The following is a 19,206-nucleotide window of genomic DNA, read 5'->3' on the forward strand; positions in this document are numbered from 1 at the left end:
CCGATTTAGAGAGGGGGAATTGTATGTGAATTTTATAGCCCTCTCGCTCACACGGACACTAACTCCATCCCTTTCTAACAGGCACATATAAAGCGCCGCGAGAAAAATTTCGCTTATTCCCTCTCGTGACTCGTTATCGTAACGTCCACGCGCGTTGTAATAATTTATCGCAATGGCTCGTACCAAGCAGACCGCTCGTAAATCCACCGGTGGTAAAGCACCCCGCAAACAGCTAGCCACCAAGGCGGCCCGCAAGAGCGCGCCCGCCACCGGCGGAGTCAAGAAGCCTCATCGTTACAGGCCCGGTACCGTCGCCCTCCGTGAGATCCGTCGCTACCAGAAGAGCACCGAGCTCCTGATCCGCAAGCTGCCCTTCCAGCGTCTGGTCCGTGAGATCGCTCAGGACTTCAAGACCGACCTGCGCTTCCAGAGCTCCGCCGTTATGGCTCTTCAGGAGGCCAGCGAGGCTTACCTGGTCGGTCTCTTCGAAGACACCAACCTGTGCGCCATCCACGCCAAGCGTGTCACCATCATGCCCAAGGACATCCAGCTGGCCCGCAGGATCCGCGGCGAACGTGCCTAAGCTGTGTGCCAGTGTTTTAATCACCACACGCTTAAACTGACACGATGCGACATCACCGATCGCAGTCTACGCGAACGCATACTGTTACATTATAATTATGTATTATTTTGTACAAAGCGCGTTTTGCGTTACGGACATGCGAAAGTGAGTGACGCTTCTGTCAAATCAAAAGGCCCTTTTCAGGGCCACACATGATTCGAAAATTAACATTTGTTTCTTTGAACGGATACTTGCGTAGTAGACAAAAATCGATATAAATTATTAATTAATACGAACTATATACATATATGAAAACTAAAAGTAAAATAATAGAAAAGTTCAAGTTCTATGAATGCTTTAAGATACCGAATTGTTATATATAGATATGTACGTACACTGACTGAGCTGTACAAAACAAAGTATTAGAGAATTAAATTATACCCGTGTGCGCTGTGCGCGACTCGTAGAATGTTCTCGCACTCATATTATACCTAAATGGTGGACAAAATTTAAATATTATTATTTGAATTATAATGCCACATACTGAAATATATAAATTATATACAAAAATCCACTATATGCAGTGCATGAGACCGTTCTTTAACAAACTTAAGGAGGCCGTTCGTCGTTATATCAAGTAATATGATGTATATCCCCTGTGTGTAGGTATCCGTAATGAATTTAAATAACAATTATTCATATTACTTTTATATTTATAAGTAAATTAAAAAATAGTTCGCAATACGTGGTCCGATATCTGTATAACCCCGTCCCCCGTCTCCCCGCGGCGGGGTAAAACGTATAAATATACGCGGCGATCGGCTGTAGATTTTATTCCACTCGTGTCGACGCGCGCCGCAAGTCGTGTGTCTGTATTCCGTTCGTTCGAGAAGTCTAATCTCTCTAACAAGTCGCAATGACCGGTCGCGGTAAGGGAGGCAAAGGTCTGGGGAAAGGAGGAGCCAAGCGGCACAGGAAGGTGCTCCGTGATAACATCCAGGGTATCACTAAGCCCGCCATCCGTCGTCTGGCCCGCAGAGGCGGCGTCAAGCGTATCTCCGGTCTGATCTACGAGGAGACCCGCGGCGTGTTGAAGGTGTTCCTCGAGAACGTGATCCGTGACGCCGTCACCTACACCGAGCACGCCAAGAGGAAGACCGTCACCGCCATGGACGTCGTCTACGCTCTGAAGCGTCAGGGCCGCACCCTGTACGGTTTCGGAGGTTAAGAGCGCTGCGACACTATATAGTGTCGTCGTCGTGCGATATAGTGTAACTATACGATATATGTGTCGTTACCGTATCGCGCGCTAGCGCACCGCGTCCTCAGACGCAAATACAAAAAGGCCCTTTTCAGGGCCGCATATCATTCTATAATAACAACTACTAAAAAGTTTCACTAGCGACACAGACGTAAAACAATCGATCTTATCTAAACCTAACATAACTAACTATATGTGTATACAGTACCATATCATTATGAACAATTAATAACAACTTACCCCGTACCGCCACACAGTTTTCTCTCTCGCCGCGCGCCACCCGGCTACCTCCTCTCTGAAACAATAACAATAAAGTTTTTTTTTAACTTACTCTGTATGTATGTATGTATGTATGTACGCATTAATATTACATACCGAAATATATATATATGTATGATATGTTGTTATCGTGTACGTTCATCATCAAACAAACCATATAATAGCTTACATATCTACTGTCTATATTTTATTTAAGTATGTGTATGTATTTAAGTATAGATTCGATCGATTGAACGTCTAAGTGTCATGCTCGAAACAATTAATTAAGTAATTATTATAATCCCACCGGCGTGCGTACAGCCTCGCGTAACGATAATCGCATAAAATCATGCGCCCAATCATCATCGGGTAGGTACCGGGTGGGTACTACCCACCCAACGGGCAGGTGCTATTTCTTTCTCCATACATTCCTCTCCTCCTCCTCTTTGATGCCCGACTGCCCGACTCTATGCACTGCACTTCCACACACTCACTCATAACATAACATAGGTTGTACTGTACTCACGTTTTCCAAATCGCAAATCATGCCTTGCACTGTACATCCATTGGTATTTGTCACACACATTCACTTAATTTTACTTATCACACGTTAATCCGCAACCACCACTTAATTAATTAAGTAATAAATAAATAAACAAACAAAACAAAACAATCATATCACATGCAATCCACACCAAGGCATTTTACTTCACCCGCGCGCGCGCGAACTAAACCGGTGACCCGGCGCACTCTCACCTGATCATCAGAACCGCTTGACCTATCGGCCACCAACTGCCTGATAACTAGGTCTAAGATGAACTGCCCAATTAGGTAAAGGGTTTGCAAATATTGCATAAAAAAGACAGGGACGTCAACTATCTCCTCACCCACTCACGTCACACCAACCACCACCTCACCTCTCACCCCCTCTCTCTCCTGAAGTCAAGTTAAGTTAAATAGACTGGACTAGAAAATTCTCAGTGTTCATACGCCGCTAACGTGACATACATAACATATATACTTACTTACTTGAACGGAATTTATATAAAATCAAACATACTATATTCATATAGATATATATACCATACTGTGGTTTTAATACACAAACAGTACTATTTTTATAAATATAATAAAACTCCTATATAATAAACGACCAACACGAATCTCTATCCCTCTACTATGATGATCGCACGTTGTCGAGTGTAGCTGTTACGATACTCGTAGAAGAAGAAGATACTGTAACTAAAATGAACACAATAATGTAGACGGCGTTAACCTACTGTACATTGACACGATATCGATATGTTTAATGAAATATTATTTAAACTTTTCATATAAATTACCTATCCCGTTTTACATCTGTACTAGCAGATACCGAAACCAATGAACGTAGGCAATCCACGTCGCGGTACGGCTGTTTTACGACAGTGAATACAACATGTGAAAATAACATCATAACAATAATTTTCTAATGTTGTTATTGTGTCATATATATCTATGGTATCTTAGCTTTTAACCGGAAGACACACAATACAGTTAAATGTGATTTTAAATAAGAAAAATCACTTTTTAAACTGACCCGAGGCGCCCGCAACCTCTAATACCAAAAGTAAACTTCTCTCATTCGTCCATCTGAGTTTCAAATGCTGTGACTCTTATTAAAATACATATATCAATTCATAAAGAATACACATGTGCAATATTATTATAATAATTTTAATATAATTAACTGTAAATTTAGTTTAATCATAAACGAGTAAGTGAAAAGTTGGAAGTGTTATTACGAGAAAACGTCCCGCGACAGAAGGGTCTGCGTTACGGTTAAGCCGGAGATTATATAAAAAGTGGCGCCCCCAATTGGCGTGCATTAGTACTCGCCAGCGCAGCGCTCCGCTCACACGCGTCCGCTGTTCTCTCTTTGCGCAGTTCGTGCGATTTACTAATTTGAAACTTACACTTGTATTTTTTCGGTTTTTCCGGTAAACATGGCCGACACCGCAGTTGCCGCTGACGCCCCCGCCCCGGCGACGCCCGCGAAGAAGCCCAAGGCCTCCGCCGGCGCTAAGAAGCCCAAAGCGAAGCCCACCCACCCGAAGACTTCCGAGATGGTCAACAGTGCCATCAAGGAGTTGAAGGAGAGGAGCGGTTCGTCCCTGCAGGCTATCAAGAAATACATCGCCGCCCAGTACAAGGTGGACGCCGAGAAGCTGGCTCCGTTCATCAGAAAATATCTGAAGAGCGCTGTCGAATCCGGCGCACTGATCCAGACCAAAGGCAAGGGCGCGTCCGGCTCGTTCAAACTGGAGTCCAAGTCGTCCTCCGGCGCCAAGAAACCCGCCGCCGCCAAGAAGTCTAGCGCCAAATCTTCAGCGGCCGCGAAGAAACCGGCCGCAGCTAAGCCCGCTAAGGCCAGGAAGGCCGCCGCCTCTCCCGCCAAGCCTAAGGCCGCCACTAAGGACAAGAAGGCCGCCGCCGCCAAGAAGAAGCCCGCCGCTAAGAAACCCTCCACCCCCGCCAAGGGCAAGAGCGCCGCCGCGCCTAAGGCCAAGAAGACCGCGAAGCCTCCCACCAAGAAGCCTAAAGCTCCCAAACCGAAGAAGGCCGCGGCCGCTCCCAAAGCGAAGCCCGCCGCTAAGAAGGCCGCCTCGAAGAAGTAAGACTGTGCGCGTTCGCTATTGTCGTCGCCGCCGTTCTTGCATCGGTCGTGGTGGTGTTGTTAGTGACGTTGATGGAGATTATGCGACGACTTGTCGCATCACTCTTCTCGACTCACGTCATACGCCTGTGCGCGTTAAACGCACATCAAAAAGCCCTTTTCAGGGCTAACAAACGTATTCAAAGGCTCATCGCCTCTGTTTCATTGCAATAAAGAGCACATAACACAAAGTCGTTCGACCGATCGATCGATCGATCACTCTTATAAATAAGTAAAACAAACTTAAGTGCTTTCCGAAATGGTAAAAAGTCTTATTGAGACTACAAAAAACTAGGCTTCTAATTAAATATATCCCCCCCCCCCCCCCCCCCCCCCCCCCCCCCGTCTTATCTCAAAATCAAAACGAACGAACATATATTATTTCTATAAAATTATTATTATAACGATGTGATCTCAATGATAGATCTCGGTTGTTTGGGTTTTAGAAAAAAATTTATACAAAGTTAATATATTAATTATCTAGTAGTAACGCAACGTACATTTTACACGCACGCACATAATTATACATTAATAATACAGACGCAGTATGTATACTGGCGAAAAAATTTTATACCCGTGCCATTTTGCAAGCGGAAGACATATATATATATTATAAGTACAAAATATTATTATATTTAAAAATAGTAGATAATAAAATTCACAACGTCTGTTTTTATTTATATCTCTATCTCTCTCTAATTTGTGCTATTGCACGAGAATCGGCGATTGGTCGATCGGGCCCGTGTTGTGCCGGCTCGTTATATCCCCACTTATCGGTGCGCTCGTGAGCTTATAAATATTCACGGTAGGATAGGGAAGTTTTTATTATACTCACTGACAAGCATTCGTGCTAGTCGTTTCGTTTGTGTGTAAACCAATCTAACTCTCTTTAAACATGTCTGGACGTGGTAAAGGTGGCAAGGTTAAGGGAAAGGCAAAGTCCCGTTCTAACCGTGCCGGACTTCAGTTCCCCGTGGGCCGTATCCACAGGCTTCTACGCAAGGGCAACTACGCCGAGCGCGTCGGTGCCGGTGCCCCCGTGTACTTGGCTGCCGTCATGGAATACCTGGCCGCTGAGGTTCTCGAGTTGGCCGGAAACGCCGCTCGTGACAACAAGAAGACCAGGATCATCCCCAGACATCTCCAGCTGGCCATCCGCAACGACGAAGAGTTGAACAAGCTCCTCTCCGGTGTGACCATCGCCCAGGGTGGTGTGCTGCCTAACATTCAGGCCGTGCTCCTGCCCAAGAAGACCGAGAAGAAGGCTTAAGTGTCCCCTCACTTCTCGTCCGTCCGGTGACATCTATAACGGTAACATTCGGCGATCGGTGAATGTGTACATTTGTATCGTGTATATAATATTTATATCACGGGACCTATGTTACATTCCCGACCGAGTGACCGTTACAAAAGGCCCTTTTCAGGGCCACAATATGATTCTGTGATAACGTTATAAGTTTCATGGCATAACGCATACGTATACGAACGTCTTTCGATATTATGAATGAAAATCTCAATTAATTAATTAATTATCCTATAATATCCTACTATCATATTGAGATATTTATATGCATAGTTCTCAATTGCGAGAACATTATGTTACAAGTAATAATTACACACACATATATCGTAATAATTATAAATGAGATTCCTCGTTATGGTAATTGAATAGGGAGATATCGCAAGATGGGATTTCTTTCTTTCATTTATTTATTATATATACTTTTAAAAACATTTAACAAATGATATTGATGACTCTACAATACGCTGAAAGTAGTAAGCGTAATGAGTTTTAAAAATCCTAAGTAGGTAAGTAAACAAATGGATTTGTTACGTTATACGAATAAGGACTAATAATTCAAAAATACATATAGTTACATACATATTACTAAAATATATTTTTATCAAACTATACTAACCTATAATAACTGACTCTCCCCACCATGCCGACCGACGCGACGATGCTAACAATGCACGAACGCTATTGGTCGAGATACAGAGGGCGCGTCGCTCGATCATTAATCCCCCATTTCACGTCCGACGCGCTAACAAAAAGCGGAATTTCAAAATTGCGCGTTACATTTCCAGTTCGACTCTCGTACTGTAAACATCTAACTTAATCGCAATGCCACCCAAGACTAGCGGTAAGGCCGCCAAGAAATCTGGCAAGGCCCAGAAGAACATCTCCAAGTCCGACTCGAAGAAAAAGAAGAAGCATAAGCGCAAGGAGAGCTACGCCATCTATATCTACAAGGTGCTGAAGCAGGTCCACCCCGACACCGGTATCTCCAGCAAGGCCATGTCGATCATGAACTCGTTCGTGAACGATATCTTCGAGCGCATCGCCGCCGAGGCCTCACGCCTCGCCCACTACAACAAGAGGTCCACCATCACCAGCAGGGAGGTGCAGACCTCCGTCAGGCTGCTCCTCCCCGGTGAGCTCGCCAAGCACGCCGTCAGTGAAGGCACCAAGGCCGTCACCAAGTACACCAGCTCCAAGTAAGCGTCGCTCGTTCGTATTTCGACACGACACGACACGCTGCAAGAGTGTGGTTTGTACGACAACCAAAAAGGCCCTTTTCAGGGCCACAAATACGTTCTGAATATAATATAAATGGTTTCTAGTCTCACATACGCTGTCAATCGGTATTCAAACTACAAACAAACGTTATGTTATTATGATATTTACTACAGTTAGTAGTTAGTAGATCGATCTAGACGTGTTCATTACAAAACGAACGAACGAACGAATGATACATAAATAAATACAAACACAATAACATAATTGAAAATACATATATGATATATATGTAACGTTGAAATATTAAGGTCAAAAGTTATAAAGAGAGTTATGTTAGGTGAGCACAGTGAGGTTTCAACTAGTTAGGTTACAATAAGTGAGGTTTGATAAGGTTAGGTTGTACGAGGTGAGGTTTGAAAAAGTTAGGTTGTACGAGGTGAGGTTTGAAAAAGTTAGGTTAGGTTTAAAAAAAAAAAAAAAGGTCTAATTTTAGCGATAAGAAAGAAGAGAAAAAAAAAAATTCGTAAAGCATTAAGATTACCTACCTATCTTAGGAAAAGTTAGGTTTGAAAAAGTAAGATTACTTAAAATTAAGAAAAAAAAAATAACTTTAATAAAAGTAAATAAAAGATACCTACCTAATTATAATAAAATATAATATTAGTACGTTATCAGTAGTCAAAAACTAACCCGATTTAGAGAGGGGGAATTGTATGTGAATTTTATAGCCCTCTCGCTCACACGGACACTAACTCCATCCCTTTCTAACAGGCACATATAAAGCGCCGCGAGAAAAATTTCGCTTATTCCCTCTCGTGACTCGTTATCGTAACGTCCACGCGCGTTGTAATAATTTATCGCAATGGCTCGTACCAAGCAGACCGCTCGTAAATCCACCGGTGGTAAAGCACCCCGCAAACAGCTAGCCACCAAGGCGGCCCGCAAGAGCGCGCCCGCCACCGGCGGAGTCAAGAAGCCTCATCGTTACAGGCCCGGTACCGTCGCCCTCCGTGAGATCCGTCGCTACCAGAAGAGCACCGAGCTCCTGATCCGCAAGCTGCCCTTCCAGCGTCTGGTCCGTGAGATCGCTCAGGACTTCAAGACCGACCTGCGCTTCCAGAGCTCCGCCGTTATGGCTCTTCAGGAGGCCAGCGAGGCTTACCTGGTCGGTCTCTTCGAAGACACCAACCTGTGCGCCATCCACGCCAAGCGTGTCACCATCATGCCCAAGGACATCCAGCTGGCCCGCAGGATCCGCGGCGAACGTGCCTAAGCTGTGTGCCAGTGTTTTAATCACCACACGCTTAAACTGACACGATGCGACATCACCGATCGCAGTCTACGCGAACGCATACTGTTACATTATAATTATGTATTATTTTGTACAAAGCGCGTTTTGCGTTACGGACATGCGAAAGTGAGTGACGCTTCTGTCAAATCAAAAGGCCCTTTTCAGGGCCACACATGATTCGAAAATTAACATTTGTTTCTTTGAACGGATACTTGCGTAGTAGACAAAAATCGATATAAATTATTAATTAATACGAACTATATATATATGAAATCTAAAAGTAAAATAATAGAAAAGTTCAAGTTCTATGAATGCTTTAAAGATACCGAATTGTTATATATAGATATGTACGTACACTGACTGAGCTGTACAAAACAAAGTATTAGAGAATTAAATTATACCCGTGTGCGCTGTGCGCGACTCGTAGAATGTTCTCGCACTCATATTATACCTAAATGGTGGACAAAAAAAATTTAAATATTATTATTATTTGAATTATAATGCCACATACTGAAATATATAAATTATATACAAAAATCCACTATATGCAGTGCATGAGACCGTTCTTTAACAACCTTAAGGAGGCCGTTCGTCGTTATATCAAGTAATATGATGTATATCCCCTGTGTGTAGGTATCCGTAATGAATTTAAATAACAATTATTCATATTACTTTTATATTTATAAGTAAATTAAAAAATTGTTCGCAATACGTGGTCCGATATCTGTATAACCCCGTCCCCCGTCACCCCGCGGCGGGGTAAAACGTATAAATATACGGCGATCGGCTGCAGATTTTATTCCACTCGTGTCGACGCGCGCCGCAAGTCGTGTGTCTGTATTCCGTTCGTTCGAGAAGTCTAATCTCTCTAACAAGTCGCAATGACCGGTCGCGGTAAGGGAGGCAAAGGTCTGGGGAAAGGAGGAGCCAAGCGGCACAGGAAGGTGCTCCGTGATAACATCCAGGGTATCACTAAGCCCGCCATCCGTCGTCTGGCCCGCAGAGGCGGCGTCAAGCGTATCTCCGGTCTGATCTACGAGGAGACCCGCGGCGTGTTGAAGGTGTTCCTCGAGAACGTGATCCGTGACGCCGTCACCTACACCGAGCACGCCAAGAGGAAGACCGTCACCGCCATGGACGTCGTCTACGCTCTGAAGCGTCAGGGCCGCACCCTGTACGGTTTCGGAGGTTAAGAGCGCTGCGACACTATATATATAGTGTCGTCGTCGTGCGATATAGTGTAACTATACGATATATGTGTCGTTACCGTATCGCGCGCTAGCGCACCGCGTCCTCAGACGCAAATACAAAAAGGCCCTTTTCAGGGCCGCATATCATTCTATAATAACAACTACTAAAAAGTTTCACTAGCGACACAGACGTAAAACAATCGATCTTATCTAAACCTAACATAACTAACTATATGTATACAGTACCATATCATTATGAACAATTAATAACAACTTACCCCGTACCGCCACACAGTTTTCTCTCTCGCCGCGCGCCACCCGGCTACCTCCTCTCTGAAACAATAACAATAAAGTTTTTTAACTTACTCTGTATGTATGTATGTATGTATGTATGTATGTATGTACGCATTAATATTACATACCGAAATATATATGTTATTATCGTGTATGTTTATCATCAAACAAACCATATACATAATAGCTTACATATCTACTGTCTATATTTTATTTAAGTATGTGTATGTATTTAAGTATAGATTCGATCGATTGAACGTCTAAGTGTCATGCTCGAAACAATTAATTAACTAATTATTATAATCCCACCGGCGTACAGCCTCGCGTAACGATAATCGCATAAAATCATGCGCCCAATCATCATCGGGTAGGTACCGGGTGGGTACTACCCACCCAACGGGCAGGTGCTATTTCTTTCTCCATACATTCCTCTCCTCCTCCTCTTTGATGCCCGACTGCCCGACTCTATGCACTGCACTTCACACTCACTCATAACATAACATAGGTTGTACTGTACTCACGTTTTCCAAATCGCAAATCATGCCTTGCACTGTACATCCATTGGTATTTGTCACACACATTCACTTAATTTTACTTATCACACGTTAATCCGCAACCACCACTTAATTAAGTAATAAATAAATAAACAAACAAACAAAACAAAACAATCATATCACATGCAATCCACACCAAGGCATTTTACTTCACCCGCGCGCGCGCGAACTAAACCGGTGACCCGGCGCACTCTCACCTGATCATCAGAACCGCTTGACCTATCGGCCACCAACTACTGCCTGATAACTAGGTCTAAGATGAACTGCCCAATTAGGTAAAGGGTTTGCAAATATTGCATAAAAAAGACAGGGACGTCAACTATCTCCTCACCCACTCACGTCACACCAACCACCACCTCACCTCTCACCCCCTCTCTCTCTCCTGAAGTCAAGTTAAGTTAAATAGACTGGACTAGAAAATAGTGACACATTTCATTCGTTTTTGTTTGTGACTAATGATCTAAAAATAATTTACACAAATACATATATAATTTTGTGAAAAGTGATATGTATGTATAAAGTTTGGTGATGATACAAAACTTTATAAAATTAATTTTATTATGTGTGATATTTTCGAATTTCATAACACAGAAGCTCAAGTAAGTAAGCATTCTCAGTGTTCATACGCCGCTAACGTGACATACATAACATATATACTTACTTACTTACTTGAACGGAATTTATATAAAATCAAACATACTATATTCATATAGATATATATACCATACTGTGGTTTTAATACACAAACAGTACTATTTTTATAAATATAATAAAACTCCTATATAATAAACGACCAACACGAATCTCTATCCCTCTACTATGATGATCGCACGTTGTCGAGTGTAGCTGTTACGATACTCGTAGAAGAAGAAGATACTGTAACTAAAATGAACACAATAATATAGACGGCGTTAACCTACTGTACATTGACACGATATCGATATGTTTAATGAAATATTATTTAAACTTTTCATATAAATTACCTATCCCGTTTTACATCTGTACTAGCAGATACCGAAACCAATGAACGTAGGCAATCCACGTCGCGGTACGGCTGTTTTACGACAGTGAATACGACATGTGAAAATAACATCATAACAATAATTTTCTAATGTTGTTATTGTGTCATATATATCTATGGTATCTTAGCTTTTAACTGGAAGACACACAATACAGTTAAATGTGATTTTAAATAAGAAAAATCACTTTTTAAACTGACCCGAGGCGCCCGCAACCTCTAATACCAAAAGTAAACTTCTCTCATTCGTCCATCTGAGTTTCAAATGCTGTGACTCTTATTAAAATACATATATCAATTCATAAAGAATACACATGTGCAATATTATTATAATAATTTTAATATAATTAACTGTAAATTTAGTTTAATCATAAACGAGTAAGTGAAAAGTTGGAAGTGTTATTACGAGAAAACGTCCCGCGACAGAAGGGTCTGCGTTACGGTTAAGCCGGAGATTATATAAAAAGTGGCGCCCCCAATTGGCGTGCATTAGTACTCGCCAGCGCAGCGCTCCGCTCACACGCGTCCGCTGTTCTCTCTTTGCGCAGTTCGTGCGATTTACTAATTTGAAACTTACACTTGTATTTTTTCGGTTTTTCCGGTAAACATGGCCGACACCGCAGTTGCCGCTGACGCCCCCGCCCCGGCGACGCCCGCGAAGAAGCCCAAGGCCTCCGCCGGCGCTAAGAAGCCCAAAGCGAAGCCCACCCACCCGAAGACTTCCGAGATGGTCAACAGTGCCATCAAGGAGTTGAAGGAGAGGAGCGGTTCGTCCCTGCAGGCTATCAAGAAATACATCGCCGCCCAGTACAAGGTGGACGCCGAGAAGCTGGCTCCGTTCATCAGAAAATATCTGAAGAGCGCTGTCGAATCCGGCGCACTGATCCAGACCAAAGGCAAGGGCGCGTCCGGCTCGTTCAAACTGGAGTCCAAGTCGTCCTCCGGCGCCAAGAAACCCGCCGCCGCCAAGAAGTCTAGCGCCAAATCTTCAGCGGCCGCGAAGAAACCGGCCGCAGCTAAGCCCGCTAAGGCCAGGAAGGCCGCCGCCTCTCCCGCCAAGCCTAAGGCCGCCACTAAGGACAAGAAGGCCGCCGCCGCCAAGAAGAAGCCCGCCGCTAAGAAACCCTCCACCCCCGCCAAGGGCAAGAGCGCCGCCGCGCCTAAGGCCAAGAAGACCGCGAAGCCTCCCACCAAGAAGCCTAAAGCTCCCAAACCGAAGAAGGCCGCGGCCGCTCCCAAAGCGAAGCCCGCCGCTAAGAAGGCCGCCTCGAAGAAGTAAGACTGTGCGCGTTCGCTATTGTCGTCGCCGCCGTTCTTGCATCGGTCGTGGTGGTGTTGTTAGTGACGTTGATGGAGATTATGCGACGGCTTGTCGCATCACTCTTCTCGACTCACGTCATACGCCTGTGCGCGTTAAACGCACATCAAAAAGCCCTTTTCAGGGCTAACAAACGTATTCAAAGGCTCATCGCCTCTGTTTCATTGCAATAAGAGCACATAACACAAAGTCGTTCGACCGATCGATCGATCGATCACTCTTATAAATAAGTAAAACAAACTTAAGTGCTTTCCGAAATGGTAAAAAGTCTTATTAAGACTACAAAAAACTAGGCTTCTAATTAAATATATCCCCCCCGTCTTATCTAGTCAAAACGAACGAACGAACGAACATATATTATTTCTATAAAATTATTATTATAACGATGTGATCTCAATGATAGATCTCGGTTACTTGGGTTTTAGAAAAAATTTATACAAAGTTAATATATTAATTATCTAGTAGTAACGCAACGTAAATTTTACACGCACGCAAATAATTATACATTAATAATACAGACGCAGTATGTATATTGGCGAAAAATTTTATACCCGTGCCATTTTGCAAGCGGAAGACATATATGTATATTATAAGTACAAAATATTATTATATTTAAAAATAGGTAATAAAATTCACAACGTCTGTTTTTATTTATATCTCTATCTCTCTCTAATTTGTGCTATTGCACGAGAATCGGCGATTGGTCGATCGGGCCCGTGTTGTGCCGGCTCGTTATATCCCCACTTATCGGTGCGCTCGTGAGCTTATAAATATTCACGGTAGGATAGGGAAGTTTTTATTATACTCACTGACAAGCATTCGTGCTAGTCGTTTCGTTTGTGTGTAAACCAATCTAACTCTCTTTAAACATGTCTGGACGTGGTAAAGGTGGCAAGGTTAAGGGAAAGGCAAAGTCCCGTTCTAACCGTGCCGGACTTCAGTTCCCCGTGGGCCGTATCCACAGGCTTCTACGCAAGGGCAACTACGCCGAGCGCGTCGGTGCCGGTGCCCCCGTGTACTTGGCTGCCGTCATGGAATACCTGGCCGCTGAGGTTCTCGAGTTGGCCGGAAACGCCGCTCGTGACAACAAGAAGACCAGGATCATCCCCAGACATCTCCAGCTGGCCATCCGCAACGACGAAGAGTTGAACAAGCTCCTCTCCGGTGTGACCATCGCCCAGGGTGGTGTGCTGCCTAACATTCAGGCCGTGCTCCTGCCCAAGAAGACCGAGAAGAAGGCTTAAGTGTCCCCTCACTTCTCGTCCGTCCGGTGACATCTATAACGGTAACATTCGGCGATCGGTGAATGTGTACATTTGTATCGTGTATATAATATTTATATCACGGGACCTATGTTACATTCCCGACCGAGTGACCGTTACAAAAGGCCCTTTTCAGGGCCACAATATGATTCTGTGATAACGTTATAAGTTTCATGGCATAACGCATACGTATACGAACGTCTTTCGATATTATGAATGAAAATCTCAATTAATTAATTAATTATCCTATAATATCCTACTATCATATTGAGATATTTATATGCATAGTTCTCAATTGCGAGAACATTATGTTACAAGTAATAATTACACACACATATATCGTAATAATTATAAATGAGATTCCTCGTTATGGTAATTGAATAGGGAGATATCGCAAGATGGGATTTCTTTCTTTCATTTATTTATTATATATACTTTTAAAAACATTTAACAAATGATATTGATGACTCTACAATACGCTGAAAGTAGTAAGCGTAATGAGTTTTAAAAATCCTAAGTAGGTAAGTAAACAAATGGATTTGTTACGTTATACGAATAAGGACTAATAATTCAAAAATACATATAGTTACATACATATTACTAAAATATATTTTTATCAAACTATACTAACCTATAATAACTGACTCTCCCCACCATGCCGACCGACGCGACGATGCTAACAATGCACGAACGCTATTGGTCGAGATACAGAGGGCGCGTCGCTCGATCATTAATCCCCCATTTCACGTCCGACGCGCTAACAAAAAGCGGAATTTCAAAATTGCGCGTTACATTTCCAGTTCGACTCTCGTACTGTAAACATCTAACTTAATCGCAATGCCACCCAAGACTAGCGGTAAGGCCGCCAAGAAATCTGGCAAGGCCCAGAAGAACATCTCCAAGTCCGACTCGAAGAAAAAGAAGAAGCATAAGCGCAAGGAGAGCTACGCCATCTATATCTACAAGGTGCTGAAGCAGGTCCACCCCGACACCGGTATCTCCAGCAAGGCCATGTCGATCATGAACTCGTTCGTGAACGATATCTTCGAGCGCATCGCCGCCGAGGCCTCACGCCTCGCCCACTACAACAAGAGGTCCACCATCACCAGCAGGGAGGTGCAGACCTCCGTCAGGCTGCTCCTCCCCGGTGAGCTCGCCAAGCACGCCGTCAGTGAAGGCACCAAGGCCGTCACCAAGTACACCAGCTCCAAGTAAGCGTCGCTCGTTCGTATTTCGACACGACACGACACGCTGCAAGAGTGTGGTTTGTACGACAACCAAAAAGGCCCTTTTCAGGGCCACAAATACGTTCTGAATATAATATAAATGGTTTCTAGTCTCACATACGCTGTCAATCGGTATTCAAACTACAAACAAACGTTATGTTATTATGATATTTACTACAGTTAGTAGTTAGTAGATCGATCTAGACGTGTTCATTACAAAACGAACGAACGAACGAATGATACATAAATAAATACAAACACAATAACATAATTGAAAATACATATATGATATATATGTAACGTTGAAATATTAAGGTCAAAAGTTATAAAGAGAGTTATGTTAGGTGAGCACAGTGAGGTTTCAACTAGTTAGGTTACAATAAGTGAGGTTTGATAAGGTTAGGTTGTACGAGGTGAGGTTTGAAAAAGTTAGGTTGTACGAGGTGAGGTTTGAAAAAGTTAGGTTAGGTTAAAAAAAAAAAAAAAAGGTCTAATTTTAGCGATAAGAAAGAAGAGAAAAAAAAATTCGTAAAGCATTAAGATTACCTACCTATCTTAGGAAAAGTTAGGTTTGAAAAAGTAAGATTACTTAAAATTAAGAAAAAAAAAATAACTTTAATAAAAGTAAATAAAAGATACCTACCTAATTATAATAAAATATAATATTAGTACGTTATCAGTAGTCAAAAACTAACCCGATTTAGAGAGGGGGAATTGTATGTGAATTTTATAGCCCTCTCGCTCACACGGACACTAACTCCATCCCTTTCTAACAGGCACATATAAAGCGCCGCGAGAAAAATTTCGCTTATTCCCTCTCGTGACTCGTTATCGTAACGTCCACGCGCGTTGTAATAATTTATCGCAATGGCTCGTACCAAGCAGACCGCTCGTAAATCCACCGGTGGTAAAGCACCCCGCAAACAGCTAGCCACCAAGGCGGCCCGCAAGAGCGCGCCCGCCACCGGCGGAGTCAAGAAGCCTCATCGTTACAGGCCCGGTACCGTCGCCCTCCGTGAGATCCGTCGCTACCAGAAGAGCACCGAGCTCCTGATCCGCAAGCTGCCCTTCCAGCGTCTGGTCCGTGAGATCGCTCAGGACTTCAAGACCGACCTGCGCTTCCAGAGCTCCGCCGTTATGGCTCTTCAGGAGGCCAGCGAGGCTTACCTGGTCGGTCTCTTCGAAGACACCAACCTGTGCGCCATCCACGCCAAGCGTGTCACCATCATGCCCAAGGACATCCAGCTGGCCCGCAGGATCCGCGGCGAACGTGCCTAAGCTGTGTGCCAGTGTTTTAATCACCACACGCTTAAACTGACACGATGCGACATCACCGATCGCAGTCTACGCGAACGCATACTGTTACATTATAATTATGTATTATTTTGTACAAAGCGCGTTTTGCGTTACGGACATGCGAAAGTGAGTGACGCTTCTGTCAAATCAAAAGGCCCTTTTCAGGGCCACACATGATTCGAAAATTAACATTTGTTTCTTTGAACGGATACTTGCGTAGTAGACAAAAATCGATATAAATTATTAATTAATACGAACTATATATATATGAAATCTAAAAGTAAAATAATAGAAAAGTTCAAGTTCTATGAATGCTTTAAAGATACCGAATTGTTATATATAGATATGTACGTACACTGACTGAGCTGTACAAAACAAAGTATTAGAGAATTAAATTATACCCGTGTGCGCTGTGCGCGACTCGTAGAATGTTCTCGCACTCATATTATACCTAAATGGTGGACAAAAAAAATTTAAATATTATTATTATTTGAATTATAATGCCACATACTGAAATATATAAATTATATACAAAAATCCACTATATGCAGTGCATGAGACCGTTCTTTAACAACCTTAAGGAGGCCGTTCGTCGTTATATCAAGTAATATGATGTATATCCCCTGTGTGTAGGTATCCGTAATGAATTTAAATAACAATTATTCATATTACTTTTATATTTATAAGTAAATTAAAAAATTGTTCGCAATACGTGGTCCGATATCTGTATAACCCCGTCCCCCGTCACCCCGCGGCGGGGTAAAACGTATAAATATACGGCGATCGGCTGCAGATTTTATTCCACTCGTGTCGACGCGCGCCGCAAGTCGTGTGTCTGTATTCCGTTCGTTCGAGAAGTCTAATCTCTCTAACAAGTCGCAATGACCGGTCGCGGTAAGGGAGGCAAAGGTCTGGGGAAAGGAGGAGCCAAGCGGCACAGGAAGGTGCTCCGTGATAACATCCAGGGTATCACTAAGCCCGCCATCCGTCGTCTGGCCCGCAGAGGCGGCGTCAAGCGTATCTCCGGTCTGATCTACGAGGAGACCCGCGGCGTGTTGAAGGTGTTCCTCGAGAACGTGATCCGTGACGCCGTCACCTACACCGAGCACGCCAAGAGGAAGACCGTCACCGCCATGGACGTCGTCTACGCTCTGAAGCGTCAGGGCCGCACCCTGTACGGTTTCGGAGGTTAAGAGCGCTGCGACACTATATATATAGTGTCGTCGTCGTGCGATATAGTGTAACTATACGATATATGTGTCGTTACCGTATCGCGCGCTAGCGCACCGCGTCCTCAGACGCAAATACAAAAAGGCCCTTTTCAGGGCCGCATATCATTCTATAATAACAACTACTAAAAAGTTTCACTAGCGACACAGACGTAAAACAATCGATCTTATCTAAACCTAACATAACTAACTATATGTATACAGTACCATATCATTATGAACAATTAATAACAACTTACCCCGTACCGCCACACAGTTTTCTCTCTCGCCGCGCGCCACCCGGCTACCTCCTCTCTGAAACAATAACAATAAAGTTTTTTAACTTACTCTGTATGTATGTATGTATGTATGTATGTATGTATGTACGCATTAATATTACATACCGAAATATATATGTTATTATCGTGTATGTTTATCATCAAACAAACCATATACATAATAGCTTACATATCTACTGTCTATATTTTATTTAAGTATGTGTATGTATTTAAGTATAGATTCGATCGATTGAACGTCTAAGTGTCATGCTCGAAACAATTAATTAACTAATTATTATAATCCCACCGGCGTACAGCCTCGCGTAACGATAATCGCATAAAATCATGCGCCCAATCATCATCGGGTAGGTACCGGGTGGGTACTACCCACCCAACGGGCAGGTGCTATTTCTTTCTCCATACATTCCTCTCCTCCTCCTCTTTGATGCCCGACTGCCCGACTCTATGCACTGCACTTCACACTCACTCATAACATAACATAGGTTGTACTGTACTCACGTTTTCCAAATCGCAAATCATGCCTTGCACTGTACATCCATTGGTATTTGTCACACACATTCACTTAATTTTACTTATCACACGTTAATCCGCAACCACCACTTAATTAAGTAATAAATAAATAAACAAACAAACAAAACAAAACAATCATATCACATGCAATCCACACCAAGGCATTTTACTTCACCCGCGCGCGCGCGAACTAAACCGGTGACCCGGCGCACTCTCACCTGATCATCAGAACCGCTTGACCTATCGGCCACCAACTACTGCCTGATAACTAGGTCTAAGATGAACTGCCCAATTAGGTAAAGGGTTTGCAAATATTGCATAAAAAAGACAGGGACGTCAACTATCTCCTCACCCACTCACGTCACACCAACCACCACCTCACCTCTCACCCCCTCTCTCTCTCCTGAAGTCAAGTTAAGTTAAATAGACTGGACTAGAAAATA

General features: G+C 43.3%; 8 protein-coding genes across 8 annotated transcripts; all 8 read left to right on the forward strand.

Moving 5' to 3' along the window:
• Positions 1-18: 18 nt before the first annotated feature.
• On the forward strand, positions 19-773 carry LOC125239678 (histone H3). The gene has a single exon (XM_048147319.1). It carries the CDS (start codon positions 173-175, stop codon positions 581-583), a length of 411 nt encoding a protein of 136 aa, XP_048003276.1. The 5' UTR covers positions 19-172; the 3' UTR covers positions 584-773.
• A 3,145-nt stretch (positions 774-3,918) lies between these two features.
• LOC125239665 (histone H1B-like) lies at positions 3,919-4,901 on the forward strand. Its single transcript, XM_048147306.1, has one exon. It carries the CDS (start codon positions 4,067-4,069, stop codon positions 4,736-4,738), a length of 672 nt encoding a protein of 223 aa, XP_048003263.1. The 5' UTR covers positions 3,919-4,066; the 3' UTR covers positions 4,739-4,901.
• A 569-nt stretch (positions 4,902-5,470) lies between these two features.
• Positions 5,471-6,208, forward strand: LOC125239710 (histone H2A). Its single transcript, XM_048147350.1, has one exon. The coding sequence runs from the start codon at positions 5,672-5,674 to the stop codon at positions 6,044-6,046; it is 375 nt and encodes a 124-aa protein (XP_048003307.1). The 5' UTR covers positions 5,471-5,671; the 3' UTR covers positions 6,047-6,208.
• A 537-nt stretch (positions 6,209-6,745) lies between these two features.
• On the forward strand, positions 6,746-7,369 carry LOC125239688 (histone H2B). The gene has a single exon (XM_048147327.1). It carries the CDS (start codon positions 6,902-6,904, stop codon positions 7,277-7,279), a length of 378 nt encoding a protein of 125 aa, XP_048003284.1. The 5' UTR covers positions 6,746-6,901; the 3' UTR covers positions 7,280-7,369.
• Positions 7,370-12,103: 4,734 nt separating this feature from the next.
• Positions 12,104-13,604, forward strand: LOC125239656 (histone H1B-like). Its single transcript, XM_048147298.1, has one exon. The coding sequence runs from the start codon at positions 12,252-12,254 to the stop codon at positions 12,921-12,923; it is 672 nt and encodes a 223-aa protein (XP_048003255.1). The 5' UTR covers positions 12,104-12,251; the 3' UTR covers positions 12,924-13,604.
• Positions 13,605-13,660: 56 nt separating this feature from the next.
• On the forward strand, positions 13,661-14,368 carry LOC125239699 (histone H2A). The gene has a single exon (XM_048147339.1). The coding sequence runs from the start codon at positions 13,832-13,834 to the stop codon at positions 14,204-14,206; it is 375 nt and encodes a 124-aa protein (XP_048003296.1). The 5' UTR covers positions 13,661-13,831; the 3' UTR covers positions 14,207-14,368.
• Positions 14,369-14,905: 537 nt separating this feature from the next.
• Positions 14,906-15,529, forward strand: LOC125239690 (histone H2B). The gene has a single exon (XM_048147331.1). It carries the CDS (start codon positions 15,062-15,064, stop codon positions 15,437-15,439), a length of 378 nt encoding a protein of 125 aa, XP_048003288.1. The 5' UTR covers positions 14,906-15,061; the 3' UTR covers positions 15,440-15,529.
• Positions 15,530-16,110: 581 nt separating this feature from the next.
• On the forward strand, positions 16,111-16,918 carry LOC125239672 (histone H3). Its single transcript, XM_048147313.1, has one exon. It carries the CDS (start codon positions 16,318-16,320, stop codon positions 16,726-16,728), a length of 411 nt encoding a protein of 136 aa, XP_048003270.1. The 5' UTR covers positions 16,111-16,317; the 3' UTR covers positions 16,729-16,918.
• The last annotated feature ends 2,288 nt before the right edge of the window (positions 16,919-19,206 follow it).

The sequence above is a fragment of the Leguminivora glycinivorella genome, chromosome 26 (assembly GCF_023078275.1).
Source record: "Leguminivora glycinivorella isolate SPB_JAAS2020 chromosome 26, LegGlyc_1.1, whole genome shotgun sequence".
Lineage (NCBI taxonomy): Eukaryota > Metazoa > Arthropoda > Insecta > Lepidoptera > Tortricidae > Leguminivora > Leguminivora glycinivorella.

Coding starts and splice junctions, on each gene's coding strand:
- LOC125239672 (XM_048147313.1), top strand. CDS start 16,318: ATGGCTCGTACCAAGCAGACCGCTCGTAAATCCACCGGTGGTAAAGCA.
- LOC125239690 (XM_048147331.1), top strand. CDS start 15,062: ATGCCACCCAAGACTAGCGGTAAGGCCGCCAAGAAATCTGGCAAGGCC.
- LOC125239699 (XM_048147339.1), top strand. CDS start 13,832: ATGTCTGGACGTGGTAAAGGTGGCAAGGTTAAGGGAAAGGCAAAGTCC.
- LOC125239656 (XM_048147298.1), top strand. CDS start 12,252: ATGGCCGACACCGCAGTTGCCGCTGACGCCCCCGCCCCGGCGACGCCC.
- LOC125239688 (XM_048147327.1), top strand. CDS start 6,902: ATGCCACCCAAGACTAGCGGTAAGGCCGCCAAGAAATCTGGCAAGGCC.
- LOC125239665 (XM_048147306.1), top strand. CDS start 4,067: ATGGCCGACACCGCAGTTGCCGCTGACGCCCCCGCCCCGGCGACGCCC.
- LOC125239710 (XM_048147350.1), top strand. CDS start 5,672: ATGTCTGGACGTGGTAAAGGTGGCAAGGTTAAGGGAAAGGCAAAGTCC.
- LOC125239678 (XM_048147319.1), top strand. CDS start 173: ATGGCTCGTACCAAGCAGACCGCTCGTAAATCCACCGGTGGTAAAGCA.